Raw genomic sequence first — 16,949 nt, 5'->3', positions numbered from 1 at the left:
GAATTTAAAACGCTACTAGTAGCAAACGATTTGGCCGTTTCGAATCAATTTTGGTCTGCTGAACGGGTGACACCTTCCATACAATGAGTGTTCACAGCTTGGGGTCGAAAAAGAATTGTACTTTGTATTACTATGTACATTAGTTTATATATTTACATTTAGTTCTAGGTGAATACAGAAAATCCAATCCAAGCTTGTGCATTGAGTATCAAAGCCGATGGTTGGCATTATTCAAGTTAGATTGATAATCGAATTCGTTTATATTGATCAATGTCTTCCATTGAAACTCCAACTCCTTGGAATATGGACGTCAGATTCTTCCATTCAACATCAAACTCCTTTGTTGACATCCTTGGACTCGCTGTGTGGGCAAACTTTGTATTTCTATATTGCTGGATACGAACGAAATTTGTAAGTTCGCTGTCAAGCGTTTCATCTGGTTGTGACCAAAACGAATCCGGAAGTGGATTGCCGCAGTGGCAGAAGCGAATGATTTTGATCATGATTGAAATATCAAAGTCATTAATGTCTGCATTTGGTGTAAACATTTTGTTCTTCTGGTCTCTAAACAACCTTGCTTCTTTTGTAAATCTACTTTTCATACTCATCAGAAACTGCCCAACATCTCCCTCTTTCAGATTGTGAACTCGTAGAAAGTACTTCCTCATCACGTGTGTACCAAGGCCAACAACAAGTAACATGATCGTTTGGAAGTTCTGTATTTCTTGAATGGCAGTCTTATCAAAACCTATTTTATAGAAAAGAGGAAAGTTAAAAGAGAACAATAAGAGAACCTTATATGATACGAATTTTATTCATTTAATATTTACCTTTTCTAAGGCGAATGTCTTCGATGTCGTTGGAGGGAACACCAAGATCCAAGAGAATTTCTTTTACTTCTTTCCACTCCTCATCAAAATCCTTGGCTGGTATTTTACAACTTGTATTCCGATCTAATTTAGTGTTTTTATACTGTTGGATGCGGATAAGATTTGCGAGTTCGGGATTATCTATTTTATCCGGTTGTTCCCAGTCGTCATCGGGATACGTGATTCTACAACAGTAACGAATCAATGTCATCAGGATTTCAATGTCAAAAGCATTGATGTCTGCATCTGATGAGAACACCTTATCTTGACCTTGGAAATACGCCATACTTGCAAAGCTTCCGTTTTCTTTCTCCTTCTTCAAGAATTTGACAACAGATGAGGAGTTCGTTTGATGTGTTGTTTTTAAGAAGAATTCCTTCATCTTCCTCGTTCCAAGTTCAATAATCAATGACTGAACGGCCTGAAAATTCTTGATCTCTTCGACAAATTCTGGTTTTAATAGAAAGTAAATGTAATAATTTTATTAAAGATAATTGCATTAGAATTATTATCGTCATTTCACCATGATTCTTATTTCATTTACTTCAAATTACGCATTGGTTTTCTTCATTACCTTTCCATTTTAAGAAGTTATTAATGAAGTTGTTACATGTTATAGACCAAACAAAACAATGCATCACAACAAAATGTATACGCAGAGCAGTTGTTAAATGCATATTATGGTACACGGTCAATAAGAGAATGCTTAGCCGCTGGTACTATATCCAAAGTGGCGCCGATTTGCACGTTAGGTCATGTGATGTGGCTACTACACAGTATTGGAATTACAGTGGTCTAGCCATAATATTCCAGGAAATCATCTAGGACCCGTGAGTTTACTCTGTTTACTATGAAAAAATATATATACTGTAGAATATGACACACATACAACGGCATATTAAAAAAAAAACCTCAACACACATTTCTTCACTAACCTGTTGAAAAAAGTCTTTTGAAACGAAAAGTCTGCATTGACATCTTTCCACAAGAAACCTTATCTTTTCTCAGACAATCCTCAAGATCATGCAGATGAGGTTGCTGTGTTGGTTGACATACGCTGCACAAGACGCGTAACTTGTAGCCGATACCTTCTGTTGTACCATACACAGTCTTCAGTTGATGCTTCAGGTAGTTTAATACCTAAATAACAAAATATTATTATTTTTAAATCATTTTGTATTTTTAATTGTTTTATTCCAATTTGTTGCACGTAAATTCTACCTTTCCTCATATGAGTTCATATTATAGTCTACAGTAAGATAAAATAATTATTAGGTTCTGCAAAACATGATTGTTAGTGATTTTTCTGATGCAAAACACCTTCAAAATGTTACTGTAAGTATTATTAGTATTAATTTTAGGATTGTTGGACAGTATTCTAACTGTTAGACATGTTCTATTTTCTTTATGCTTATATTTTGTACCGAAATGCCACAATATAACGAATTTTAAGCGAGCAAGGTTTAAGTCAAACAATTAGCCGTTGTGTTTACCTCCATGCAGACACTCGGGTGTGGTTGTGATATTACTTGTTTATCATTTGCATCTACTACAATCCGATGCGTTATTTCAAGCTGTAGGAAAAAGATGACTTATCGTATAATCTGTCTCTTATACACATCTCCATGATTCATATTTCATTTACTTCAAATTATACATTGGGTTTTTCCTTTCCATTTTAAGAAATTATTAATGAAGCTTTTACATGTAGACCAAACGAAACAATGCATCACAACAAAATGTATACGCAGAGCAGTTGTTAAATGCATATTACATGATAAGTAGAGGCATTGAATTACCGTTTGCTTCTCAAAGAGCAGTCCAAAAACCTTCATCAATTCGACAAAAATGTCAAAGCTGCTAGCGTCTTCCTCCAACTCATGTTTCCACAGATGACGTAGCAATGTCTCACTCAGAATGCCTTTATCAAGCAGATGCCATAATTTCATCATTGCGGGTCTCTAAATAAAAATAAAATCAACAAAAACATAATTTTATTAATAAAAGTGTGTAGAGGATTTTAAATACCATCTTTTCTTTAATTTTAAAGCACATTTAGCATTTATTCTAGAACAGGTCAGGTGTGCAATTCAAAAATGAATGGTCATAATGTACTCTAATTAAAAACGGATTACGTATACTGTATGTTAAAATGTGTATGGTCTATCCCGCACGCCAGTTTACTTGATTGTTAATAGTACCTGATCTTCTGTTGTGATTACTTTCGTGAAGATTTCAATCAACATGTGAACGTTAGTAATCACAGTGTTCTTCAACTTGATGTTAGTTGGCGAATACATGATGATTCCGCAATCATTTAAATAGTTGAGAATGTGGATGGTGTTTTCGTTCGGAATTCCACAATCGACAGCAATCTCATTGACCTAAAAAAATATTGAATAAAATATTAGAAACACTCTAATAGTTGTCTATAAGTATAAATATAACCAACATAAAAATATTCATGACAGTGAAATGTTATTACATCTAACCTTGATAATAATACAAATAATAAAAATAATTAATAATAATAATAATCACATTTATTATAATTAATTCTAAAATATGTTTCCACAATCTTATAGAATGTTTATGAGGCTAAAGAAATTTCGGAAAAATACGACAAAATGGTACCTCGTCTAAGGACATGCGCAGTGTTGTTTTCCCGACTTCTTGGATTTTCGACTGGAAATCAACCCATTTTGTGGGAACTGTTTTTGCCATTTGCTTTGTGTAACCTCCAAGATTTTTTTTTAATTCTTCAATCCCTTTGTCATTTGCTGATGTATTATCTACAGCATACATCGTTCTGTCAACGTGAAGTTCGAAAGGCATCCCTTTGATTTCTTCAAATATTATTTTGAATATTGCTTCAATCTTTGAATAAAATTAAATAGTACAATTTTATTTAATTTCATTTTACCTGTGTTTTCATACATTGAAATTTACAAAAACAAAGCACATTAGAGCATCCAAAATTGGGATTCAATGACTTAGAGTGGGGAACTTCCTAACAACGGATTACTTATAGCCCGTTTACTGTTCTGTTGACTTTGTAGTACAGAATTCTGGAAGGTATGGTAGTAGCTGTAGAAAACTGTGTGTGCGGTGTAGACATTGTCCTGAAAGGGTTGGGAGTTGAATAGATTGGATGCTCACCTTCCAATCTCAAGGTCATTGTTTAAATCCTGTAGGATCCCATGATATTTTACTCACGAAAAAAAAAAAAACTCCATAAGTCTCATTATGAGTTTATAAAGCACCATGTGTTTATGTTTGTCATGTGAAGGGATTGCCACCTATTTAAGAGGACAATGATTTAATCGCTATGGGAAAATAAAATAAATTTTAAGGGTGGGTGATGATAACATTTGGTAAACCTTAAATAAAATATAAGTTGATTTCAATGATGGACATGGGGTAAATAAAAATTTACTTTTGGGTGGAGGGCCATAAAAATAGCTTCAGACTGGGAGGAAAACTTGAAGCCCAGGTGGCCAAGCCTACCGCCGTAAACCATAACTATTTTCAGTTGAAGACGTATTGTTGACTCGTCCGGTGAAGATACTCAACGGACGGGTCGGCATGTGGGAGTCTATTCCTGTCTGTTAGAGGATTGGGACTGGATGCTACATGCTGTGTCGATGTTCCGGTAGACTGGAGAAAGTATTTTCTCTCCCTGCCTCTGTTTAATGATGCTCCATTACTTAGTGTCCTGCTGGGTGAAGTGACGTAGGATTTTTTTTCTTTTCTTTTCTTCTCGTCATGTTATTTAATTGTCATTTGATGTATTATGTTATGTTGGAAATATAAATTTAAAAAAAATAATAATAAATATATTCCAGTGGTGAAGATCATCCTGAACACTTAGTCAAATGCGTGCAAGGTTTCGTTTCTTTTGGTGTTTTTTGCAGTTTTTCTGCTAATTTTGAATTTTGTCATCATTATCACCAACACCACCGTCATTGTCGTCATGGCCATACTCAAAATGACAAATTCTTGTAAAAGAAATTTTCAATAAAATACTTATTTAACAATCTAGTGTTAAATAACTACAATACAGTATTAGTATTAGCAAGGCCACTGATATAGATACTTTTGGGAACAAGCGGAATATTTGTTAATACTTTGTTTACGTAGAGATTAAATTTATCACGTTATGTATTAACAATTTTTTTAAATGTTTACATTACACAAAATTCGCCTATACTTATGTCTAAAACTGCGATGTAATATCTTACCTGATTCTGTTTATTCTCCTCACTTCCCTCTAACTTGTCTTTGTGAGTGCCAACCAAACTGATTGTGGGTGAGGCTATAGTGTCATTTATTAATTGCGTACTTGCATTATATTGTAGTACAGCGTGCTCATATATTGACCGTATCCAGAAAATAATCATTTGGAGATTAGTCATTTCAAACCGATCCTGATAAAAAGAAGAAAGGAACAAGGAAGAGTAAAGAGAGAAAATATAATGAGTGTCATAGATAAGACTATTAAATTACAAACTTACTCAAACTCTTTACAAAATATAAGAACATAGTTAATATAAAAAAACAGATATGATATGCAATAAGTTAATGGAAACTAATTCACTTTTATTGCATAGTAGAAAATGTGAAATGATTTATTTACTTTTAGTGGACCTCTTGATTTTGCCAATTCATTTAAAGGCTCAAACAAACTAAAAGCAACGACATATGACGATCCATCTGTCAAGAAAAACTGGAAAGGAAAAAATGTTTATTTTAATTAATGGAAAATGTTAAACATAAAGTAAAATTAAACATCACCTAAAAGTCAACTGATGATTAAAAGAAAATTAAATAATCAACGCTTACTTCATTTTGAAAGTTCTTGGTTTAAGTGCGTAAACTGTATTAGTGTTGTTGAGTAGATATGCGCCGTTATATCAACTATTATCAGCACGATCACTATTGTATTATCAATAATTTTAAGGACACAAATGAAAGTAGTCATATGGGTTATCATTGGCTTTGTTCGTTCCATGATTAAATATTTTTCTCTGTTTGTAAGTTTCTATGGCATTAGCGTATTTTCTTTTGTTTAATAATTTACCGTATCTAAATAATATTTTCCAATTTACTCCTCATTGTAGATTTATGTACTTATTATTTTAATACATGTTGATGTGAATAAGTAATGCTGCTGTAGCCTATTTATCATATTTTAAAAAGTATTTTTGTTACTTCATTGTACTGGTGCAACAAACATTAATATATTTAAACATCCACGAACTCTCGAGTGAACACTACGTTAGTGGCTGTAGGCCTAATGAGAATTGGCTTTAAACTTTAATAAAAAATATAATTTAAGCACCTTCAGAATTCTCAAAATATTGAACAGTATGTGATTGGCTATAGTCATATGGTTCAGATTAAACTTTTCAGACGACCAATTTTTCTTTATTATTAATTAATTGCGTTTATTATAACATCACATTTGAAAGAAAAACAAATCTATTTCTGATACAGATAATGTAATATCCAGTGAATTTTCCAATTTACTCTTCATTGTAGATTTATGTACTTATTATTTTAATACATGTTGATGTGAATAAGTAATGCTGCTGTAGCCTATTTATCATATTTTAAAAAATATTTTTGTTACTTCATTGTAGTGGTGCAACAAACATTAATATATTTAAACATCCACGAACTCTCGAGTGAACACTACGTTAGTGGCTGTAGGCCTAATGAGATAAAAAATATAATTTAAGCACCTTCAGAATTCTCAAAATATTGAACAGTATGTGATTGGCTATAGTCATATGGTTCAGATTAAACTTTTCAGACGACCAATTTTTCTTTATTATTAATTAATTGCGTTTATTATAACATCACATTTGAAAGAAAAACAAATCTATTTCTGATACAGATAATGTAATATCCAGTGACAATTACAATAATATTAGAATGTAGCCTTGTACACTATAATCAGTAAAGTGCTATGCTGCTTACCCTATGAGTTATATAATATGAGATTTGGCCTGCATAATCCCATATACATGTTACATCACTAGGTACATTTTCAACAACACGTTCAACAACACGTTCAAAGCGTGCATCTTTGTTAGTAGGCTTGTTTCTCGTTATTTTCATGAAGAATCGTTTAAAAATGCCGGGTTTTGGTTCTTCTGCGCTCCTGCTTGGTTCAGGATTCTGGCGGTCAAGATTAGCTACAACTTTTTTAAAAATTTCTTCTGGGAGTCTATCGAACTGAACATTTGCAGCACTCTGAGACACATCAGAAGTTTCTGAAAAAAAGGAAATAAAATTCGAACTCATATATATTTTGAGTTCCGAAGAGATGATCTGAAGATGGATGATGGTGATGACAATGGAATACAATACTAAATTAATGAGGATAATGTAATAATAAATGAATGATTATGATGATAATATTGAATGAAATTTATGAGGAATGTCAAGAAAAGATGATAAGATAACCATGAGCAATATTATGTTACTGCTTAAAATGTACTGAAAGGTATGAGGAATTCTAAAATCTAGGATTATCGACAGAAAGATGAAATGGACACGTGAAAATCTGAGTGGGGGAGGGCTTAATTATCAAGTAAATGCGCGTAAGATCATGGCAAAATTAGAGAGGGAGGGGGAGGGAGGAAAAGAAAAATTACAATTCATCGGGGAGAAAATACAATGTAGCTTTTACATGCCTTTGAAATAGCTAAACTTTAACTCCCGGTAGCTTTTCACTGTCTCCCTTTTGAGCGATGCCTGACCACCTTATTACGCTCTCGTCAGGGAAATGTTTAAGTTTATTTAGCTGGCATTAGAAAAATAGACAACGTACAATGTAAAAGCAAAAAAGGCTGCCCAATTCCCCTGTAATGATATAAGGGAAGTGATGAACAGTGTTCTTAAATAATAAATACCTTTTTCCTCTGAAGTTAGACTTGTAGCTTCTTCTGATGTTTCCTGCAATAAAATAGTTTGTAAAAATTGTATAGTAGTTGGTAAATTATAGTTGTTTTAATCATTATTTTTAGTTACTCCTATGTAGATAAAATATTCTATTTACAATAAAACATTAATAGCATAGTTGAAAATGTGGAAACATCAAGTACCAAATATCAACACTACAAAATACCGTAAAACGGCCAGGTGACGAATCAAAAATAAGGGGATTAATGCCAGAAGAACGTTTTAGAAAGTGGGGGAGGGGTAATTAATCCAGTATGCGAGCATAGCGAGCATCTAGGCCTGTTGACCGGGGGAGGTGCTTGTTAGAAGCTTGAATATTTTACCAATTTTTTATGAATTTTATTAGCTATTTTATTAGGCATGAATTATTGTAATATGAATTCATAATTGTCTAATGTCAAAGTCGAAGTCGAGACTGCTTCCACGATCCCAATGAAATCTTCCAAGCATTATGAGGGTATTGTTGATGAAAATTAACACAAATTGCTCAATGAGGAAGCTAGCCTAAACGAAGTTCCGACCTTATACTAAACAAAAATTTTCCACGACGAAACCTTCTCCTGTTAGACGACTGGGCCCTTAAAAATAATTTTAAAAATACTCTTTTATAAGCCCGGAAATGGTACTTTAATATTAAACGTTTAACATAGTCTATTATTTGTTTTACCTATTACTATTTCTTAATGCCAAACGATTAGTATTTTTATGCAATACAGTTTTTATAATATATTTTATATATTTTAATTACAATTTGTACTAAAAAAAACTGTAGTTAACCTTTAGAGAACTTTATTTTAATAATTTGTCTTAATTAGTAAAATCTTATTGTGTTTGTTTTATATGAAATTTAAATGTGGTTACACTATATATGGTCATGATGTGATGCCATCATGACCATATTAGGGCATATCACATGTTTTTTTTTGTTTTCCTTCAAATTAAATTTGAGAGTCTGGACAGGTTTTATACTTAACATAATGAGAAGCATTCCAAAGAGAGTGCCTACCTACGCCCTGTGGTAGTATTTACGCAAGAAAGAAGATTTTAATCAATTGTTTTCTTTAGACTAAAGATGAATACGTTTCAATTCAAGGAAACATAGACGCGCGCTTTACAATTTAGAGTATAATTATTAGTATTATTATTGAAGAAAAATACATTTCCACTTATTTGATAATTAAATTAACCATTTTATGCACTGTGTAATTATACCATCGTCACTCAACACCAAGAAACATTACTAATTGCCGCTATAGAAATCTCTTCAATTGATTGATTGATTGATTTACAGGCGCCAATTAACATGTGTACACACTCGTTGCTAAAATAAAAACTTTTTATGTACGTTTGAATATGACAAAAAGAATCTACAATACATTGAATAATAATGGCACTGTATAGCGTTAGTTAACTATATTTATTACTGGCGATGGGTTTGGTCCAAGAGTAGAAAAATAAAAGGGCCAACTCTCACCCCCCCCCCCCCCCCCCCCCGTTTCTCCCCGTTTTCGCTTCTATCAGACTCATTATGTCTGGGAATCAGGAAATGAATTATGACATTCGTACTGTATGATACAGGAATGGCTCCGGTGCAGGTGGGGTGGGAGGTATAGTCTGTCGGGGAAAAAAAATGACAAAACCCATGGGACATCGGATCGTTATAAAAACAAAAACAAACTGCGAAAATGGCACTCTCTGACTCTGACAAAAGTTTTGAAAATTTAAACACATATATCATAATATAAAGCAAAATAGGTAAAAATTTAAACTATAGTGAAATGTAAAAATTATGTTTAAAATAAAGCATTTATTATTCTACCATTGGAGATGCTGTAGAACTGGGTGATACGGACATAGATGTGGTTTCCTGGCCTTCTGGTGGTTCCAACTTCCTTGCAATACGTTCTGCTATATTATACTCTCGTATTTTCTTGGTTAATTCACACACTGTACAATAATCAAATAATTATTATCTATATTGATTTTTAATAAATTCATTTGTGATCACGTATATTTGGTAAGTAACAGTATTTATTAGAATAGACGCCTACTCAAATATCCCCCCACCCCCGCGAGTCTCAATTGGAATAAACGCTTCACTGGAATTTCTGTAGACAAAACGAATTTAAGCAACATCATTCTCACTCTCATAAATGTTCTACTCCAAGTAGAATTACATGTTTTCTTCTCGTTGGGATCATGCAATACATTTGGCCTATTTACTCTGAAATTACAGAACGTTTATTAGTGCATACCTATTTATAGTTTATATACGTACATATTTTTCACCAAAATATTATAAACGCCTCCCTTTAATAAATTCCCCAGGGCATTTATTTAAATATTTACGGTAATTCTATTATCCATACCGTCTACATCCTTATGTTCCTCCCACTTGATGTAGTCTAAACCAACAGTTTGAAATACTGTTGTTGTTAGAATACCACAAGTTGATGGTTCATTCTCATTGAATCTATTGCGGTTTAAAAAAAGGAAAAATAATGGTTATAATGATAATGCTAATATTAAAGTAGTAATAAAATAAATTAATGTTAAATAATAATAATAATAATAATAATAATAATAATAATAATAATGATGATGATGATGATGATACTAATAATAAATAATAATAATGAATTACGTTCCATAATAATTACATACACGAAATAAAACAGCTTAAAGATAATTTTATATTAATAATTTAGTAATAAACGTCTCGATATGTTTGAAAAATTACATTACAGTTTCTACTCGTAGTCTACGTATGAGCAAAGATATCTTTGATTTGAGGCTTATAATGACCTAATTGAATTTGACCTTCGTTGATCGTTGATCTAGCAACACATTCCTTTTTTAACAAACGAGCGTACAGTACGCACACACACGCGCAAAATAACATGCTTGAAACGAACAGTCAAGGAGCGGTTCATTCATAAAAAGATGATTTACAAACAAAGATTATTAAAAGTGCACATAATCAAGGACGTATACGTTTATTAGTGCATACCTATTTATAGTTTATATACGTACATATTTTTCACCAAAATATTATAAACGCCTCCCTTTAATAAATTCCCCAGGGCATTTATTTAAATATTTACGGTAATTCTATTATCCATACCGTCTACATCCTTATGTTCCTCCCACTTGTTGTAGTCTTCACCTACAGTTTGAAATACTGTTGTTGTTAGAATACCACAAGTTGATGGTTCATTTTCATTGAATCTATAATTGCGGTTTAAAAAAAAATAATAATAATGGTTATAATGATAATGCTAATATTAAAGTAGTAATAATAATAAATTAATGTTAAATAATAATAATAATAATAATAATAATAATAATAATAATGATGATGATGATACTAATAATAAATAATAATAATGAATTACGTTCTATAATAATTACATACACAGTATGTAATTATGTAAAACAGCTTAAGATAATTTTATATTAATAATTTAGTAATAAATGTCTCGATATGTTTGAAAAATTACATTACAGTTTCTACTCGTAGTCTACGTATGAGCAAAGATATCTTTGATTTGAGGCTTATAATGACCTAATTGAATTTGACCTTCGTTGATCGTTGATCTAGCAACACATTCTTTTTTTAACAAACGAGCGTACAATACGCACACACACGCGCAAAATAATATGCTTGAAACGATAAAGTGGCATTATCTTTGAAAGCCGTCAAGGAGCACTTCATTCATATGAAAAGACGATTTACAAACAAAAATTATTTAAAAGTGCACATAATTTTAGTAAGAATTGTTGAAATAGAGTAATTTAAAATTGCTTGAATTAGTCAGCTTCCTTTCAATAACTTTGAGATATAATATGTAACATCAAGCTGTCTTTTCTATTTAAATAGAAATAAAATAAGGCTTCAATTTCACTTACGGTTTTCCAAGGATGGAATTTACAAGGCTGGTTTTACCAGCCCCTTCCTTTCCTAGAAACATCACTCTGCTATTTACCAACGTCATTTCACCTTTTTCAATTTCATTGACGAATGCAGTAACTGCATCTTTTCCTCTGGCTTTAATTTGTGCAGGAAGTGTCATCTCTTAAAATAAAAATATGTCTGTTTCAAGTACTGGTATATTACATTATTTATAACTTTAAAAAAAAAAATTAAATAAATCTTTTAAATGTTCACTCTAAATAGCATTGTCATAATAATATAGATAAAAAAATATTGGAAAAATGCCAATGTGTAGGCCCTATGTAGCCTTTTTCAAAATCAAAATTTAAAACTTGAGTATATTTATTAGGCGTTCATGCACAGACTATAATATACCGCAGATGATTAAATTCTCAAATATACAATGGGTTCGTCAATTTACCTAAAAGTAACTTTTTCAGTTCTTCCTTCTTCTCTCGTCTGATCGATCGACCGCCGTATTCACCACATTTATTCTTATCATACAAATCAAGAGGCGTCTTTCCTTTCTGCAATAACAGACACGAGTACACAAAAGTTGTATTACATTCGATGACAGTTTCAAATTGAATATGATGAAAAGAATTATTAAATATTCCAATTAGTGTAAAGAATCCAAATCCAAATTAATAAATACATTTTAATTTAATAATATTCATAAAATATAGCAAAATAATATTTTCAAAGTATACAGCAACACATTAGCATCAAGATAATTTTACGATAATTTGTTATCACCAAATTTATTGGTACAAAATAATTGGAAAAAAAAATATTTGTAGGGTGCCGGTATTACTTTTTTTTTTTTTTTTTTTGTAGAATATTACTTATTTTTATTTCTTTTTTTAAGATTTGATATTTCTCATGTTTGTTTTAAACACATGAAATGCTCTAGTAGTAGTGCCTCCTGATATACAGTTGTTGTATTAAGACCATTGACTGGTATCCGTTTGATGATGCATTCTTATTTGTATTATGTACATTACGTTGTCTTTTATTAATAACGCGCCATGTTCCATGAGGCACATTGCCATTTCGCGGTGTTGTTCATAACTGCAGTACTCATTATCTAGACATTCATGTAGTGGTGTGCATCCATCCTGCAATGAAAGGATAATCAATGTCAAGTTTGTTGTCAAGTACAGACACAACACAAGAATATGAATTTACACAAATAATTAATACGTCGACGTAAAACAGCTGAAATAATTCATAATTATCGTACATAATTATTTCTCCATGTAATCATTATAAACATGATAATGATAATATAAAATAGAATATTAATTAAACAAATTATGATGATGATACTATTCATATTAATAGCAATGATAATGTGAATGTTTGTGAATATTCATTTCAATAATCACGATGATATTTTATGATGATGATAATGCTGAACGGAACATTCTTATTTTTCAGCCAGCTTTATGTAAATCATGCGCGTTATAAAATAAACAACAATATGAATAAATAGAATGTGATGACAAAATATGTTGTGAATTCAATGATGTTAATTTGTTTACAATTAATAAAAGTGTTGTTTTATTACACTGTACTTACGTCGTCTCTCACATTAACATTGATGTTTGGTTTTTGCAGCGCGCGTCTTAATGCTGATACATGTCCGAACATCGCCAAGTAATGGAGAATAGTTCGATGCAGCTACAAGTGAAAAGTAGAAAATTAAAACACAGGAAAACAAACTACAACAAGAAACTATGACACCACATATCAACAAAACAAACGTCTGAGTTACATCACCCATACATTAATTATTACACTCGTTATTATTAGATACTAATTACATAATTTAATATTTTTTAAATGACGGTTATAATGTAAAATCTCGCAAATAATGTTTGAATCAAAAGGCCTATGATTTACACTATATTCAAGTATTCTTTCAAATTCGCATTTTTAGCGGTTGAACTTTTCGTGTAAAATATCAATTTCATTGTCATTAATATATTTAGTAGGCTATATTGATAAAAACAAATCCAAACATAATTACTTTCTCTGATTCTAAAATATATTTTTTAAAGTTTTATTGAGTAAATATTGTTCATGCCCATAACATAGGCTTTTAGTGTTGTAAACAATCAGGTAAATTAAATAGTAAAATCCTAATTTCTAGTTTTAAATAAAACTTATCACTGTAATCTACTTTGAGTCATTATTAGATACTAATTACATAATTTAATATTTTTTTAGATGAAGTTTATAACGTAGAATCGGGCAAACAATTTTTGAATCAAAATGCCTATGTTTTACACTATTATTAGATTACATTAATATAAATTCACATTTTTAATGATTGAACTTTTTGTGTAAAATATTAATTTTATTGTCATTAATGTATCTAGTTAACCAAACTGATAAAAACAAATCCAAACATAATTACTTTTTTCTCATTATAAAATATATTTTTTGAAAGTTTTTATTGAGAAAATAGTGATCATTTTCATAACATAAGCTTTTTAGAGTTAAAAAATGCATATAAATCAAATAATAAAATCATAATTTATAGTTTTAAATGAAATAAATCACTGTAATCTACATTGAGTTGATGTTCACTTGTTTATTGCATGATTTGTATACATGATATGTGTTTTGTATTGTTTGTATAAAATGTAATGATATTTAATTTCACTCACGATGCTCTCGTGTTCTATGGTCTTCTTTGTTGCTGCGTCAATCATCATCTCCAACACGTTGTCTGATGCGCTCCGCAACACAGCGTATATTAACGGCGTCCATTTTTTCTACGAAAACAAACATGAATGCACACTACACGATTATAACAACATACTACTACAAAATACACATACATTACAAACACACTTTAATCACATCATAATCACATCAAACATTAAAAACCATTCAATAAAATCAATCGAATTACTAATCAAGTTAAAAAATGAAATATAAATAGCAAACCGTTAAATTATTCGGGTTTCTGTCGCATGCATCTTTCTATTTATTTAGATTGACTTTTGTTACATGATTCTTCAAGAAAGATTTTTTGAAGTTTCTTAATTTTATTGACACTATGACATTTCAATTACATTCAGAATTAAAATGAATATAAGGAATAACATATTTTTCTATAAAATACAAATTATTTCATAATATTTTATCAAACCAAGTTCACATTAATTTTGCACGCGTTTTCCTATTTCTGGAAGTTAAATCAATTTACATTTTTTTCGAAATTATTTTTTTACGAGTTTTATATTTGTATTGGTACCATGATATTCCATGTATACTAAGAATTAAAATAAGTATACGGAAGGCCATGTTTAATCTAAATCCAATGTATTTTATACCATTTTATTATCTCTGTATGTAGGCCTAGGCCTATATTATATTAAGTACGGACGTTAGTGAATAGGATCTAGGAGTATTTTTTGGATATTTTAAGTTATTTTACAAAGATTGATATTATTTGAAGCATATAACTGACAAACTATTTCAGATTTAATGTTATTATTCCTCGTAATATTATTCTCTGATTCTTGTTATTTGCCTTGTTTTTTATTTATCAGGACAATATTTCAAAATAAATCTGTTGATTTAATGACGTAATTATTATGTTGTTAAACCAACTATGGTATTTAGGCCCTAATCTAATTAGTTATTGAATTGAATAATACATACTGTATGTTGAATGTTTTGGTTAAACATCTTCAGGTTTTTGAACTTAAAATATTCATTAAAACAATAATAATATGATATTTACATAATTTAGTAGCCTAAACGGTAGGTTATTAAATAAAGGGGGAAAGGCGGAAATTCGTTCAGAGGTATACTAGGTCTGGAATCCTATGATTTTTTTTTTAATTTCCACAAAATAAAATTAAAAAATTTCATTCAAAACAGGCGATGTTGCCTTACAACATCGTACCTCAGCCCCAAAACACCCGGTAGGCCTAACAAGAACCAGAAATCAAGGTGGAGCTGGTCTGGACCCTTCATCTGTTAAAACTTGTCCCTGAATCCCTCTATTGTTTGTGGATACAATATTTATATTTATTATTAGAATATTATAAGTAAATTTAGGTCATAAACTATGAATTTTATAGAATTAATGAAATATTTTAATTTATAATTGACGTTTAAATACTTATAATCAAATGCCGGGAGCAGTCATATTGTAGTCAGAGAAATCATACTATTCTGATAATTACGGTTTAATATATACGCTACCTAACATTGTTTGGTTTAAACCCAGTGTACGTTATCTACAGAATTAAATTCAAAATTCCCTTTATTTTCCACTTTATTTCACTTTAATTTAAAGTACGTATTAAATTAATTATGAATAGTTACGGTAATTAAAACAGAAAGGAGTGATTTACGTTCAACAGTATCTGGCGGCCATGTGTTGTTTATACAGCAGTTGGAGTAACATCATGGTGCAAAGCTATCGGTACACTGTTTTGTATTGCTCATAGCTATTAAAAAACTAGAGTGCTGACAAGATGGCGGAGCAATGCAGAGTTGTGTATGTGTACCATCCAAGATGGCTGCCGTAGAAAAGCGCCACCTTCAGGCTTAGTATACATATTATTACCATAAATAAGCCCTCTGACTGAATATTATTTCATTAATGATAATTAGTATTGATAATGACAAATTATTGAACTGTCGTAGCCAAAAAGAGGCCAAGTAGAGCATCTTATTCAAAATTAAAAAGAATTGAAATCGTGTACATTACACCCATACACCGCAACGCTCGAGTTTCAAAATACGGGTAACTAGCTGTACTGAACTTTCTGTGTAAATTGAGGGCGCAATTGAAAATGATAGTGCTCAGGGGAAATTTGATTGGCTGAATCTATGGCAGCCATCTTGGATGGTACACACACACATAGCCTGCGTATTTCGAACATCGAATACATTGCTGTTAGCGCTCTAGTATTCTTATTATATCTCTATGGGTATTGCTAAGCCTAATTAACTATAGAGGGCGCCAGATCAATGTTTTTACCTATCAGGGAATTTAGTGACAGCGTTTCAATAATACAGTACAGTGCACTGTAATTGCAGTAGTATAACTGTTTCTTCAAAGTTTTCCGTCTTTTTCCGACATTACGCTTTTGTCAATTAGTTTCCATATCATTCATCTTAAAAAATGGATTTTTAAAAAATATCTT

At 31.0% G+C, this 16,949-nt stretch overlaps 2 protein-coding genes across 2 annotated transcripts; both read right to left on the bottom strand.

Annotated features, from left to right (window-relative positions):
* Positions 1-112: 112 nt before the first annotated feature.
* LOC117106004 lies at positions 113-2,439 on the bottom strand. Its single transcript, XM_033247319.1, has 4 exons — positions 2,363-2,439; positions 1,805-2,009; positions 831-1,319; positions 113-748 (listed from the first exon to the last, which is right to left on the bottom strand). Exons 1-4 carry the CDS (start codon positions 2,366-2,368, stop codon positions 237-239), a joined length of 1,212 nt encoding a protein of 403 aa, XP_033103210.1. The 5' UTR covers positions 2,369-2,439; the 3' UTR covers positions 113-236.
* Positions 2,439-11,911, bottom strand: LOC117106017 (probable serine/threonine-protein kinase roco4). Its single transcript, XM_033247339.1, has 11 exons — positions 11,748-11,911; positions 10,208-10,311; positions 9,658-9,785; positions 7,790-7,832; positions 6,852-7,147; positions 5,506-5,595; positions 5,111-5,296; positions 3,504-3,746; positions 3,071-3,253; positions 2,644-2,830; positions 2,439-2,443 (listed from the first exon to the last, which is right to left on the bottom strand). Exons 1-11 carry the CDS (start codon positions 11,909-11,911, stop codon positions 2,439-2,441), a joined length of 1,629 nt encoding a protein of 542 aa, XP_033103230.1.
* Between the last annotated feature and the right edge of the window lie 5,038 nt (positions 11,912-16,949).

Source organism: Anneissia japonica, unplaced genomic scaffold, assembly GCF_011630105.1.
Source record: "Anneissia japonica isolate Jap-2015-1 unplaced genomic scaffold, ASM1163010v1 scaffold287832_len156248_cov139, whole genome shotgun sequence".
Classification (NCBI taxonomy): domain Eukaryota; kingdom Metazoa; phylum Echinodermata; class Crinoidea; order Comatulida; family Comatulidae; genus Anneissia; species Anneissia japonica.
Note: the sequence above shows the minus strand (reverse complement) of the source record. Positions and strands in the feature narration are given on the sequence as shown.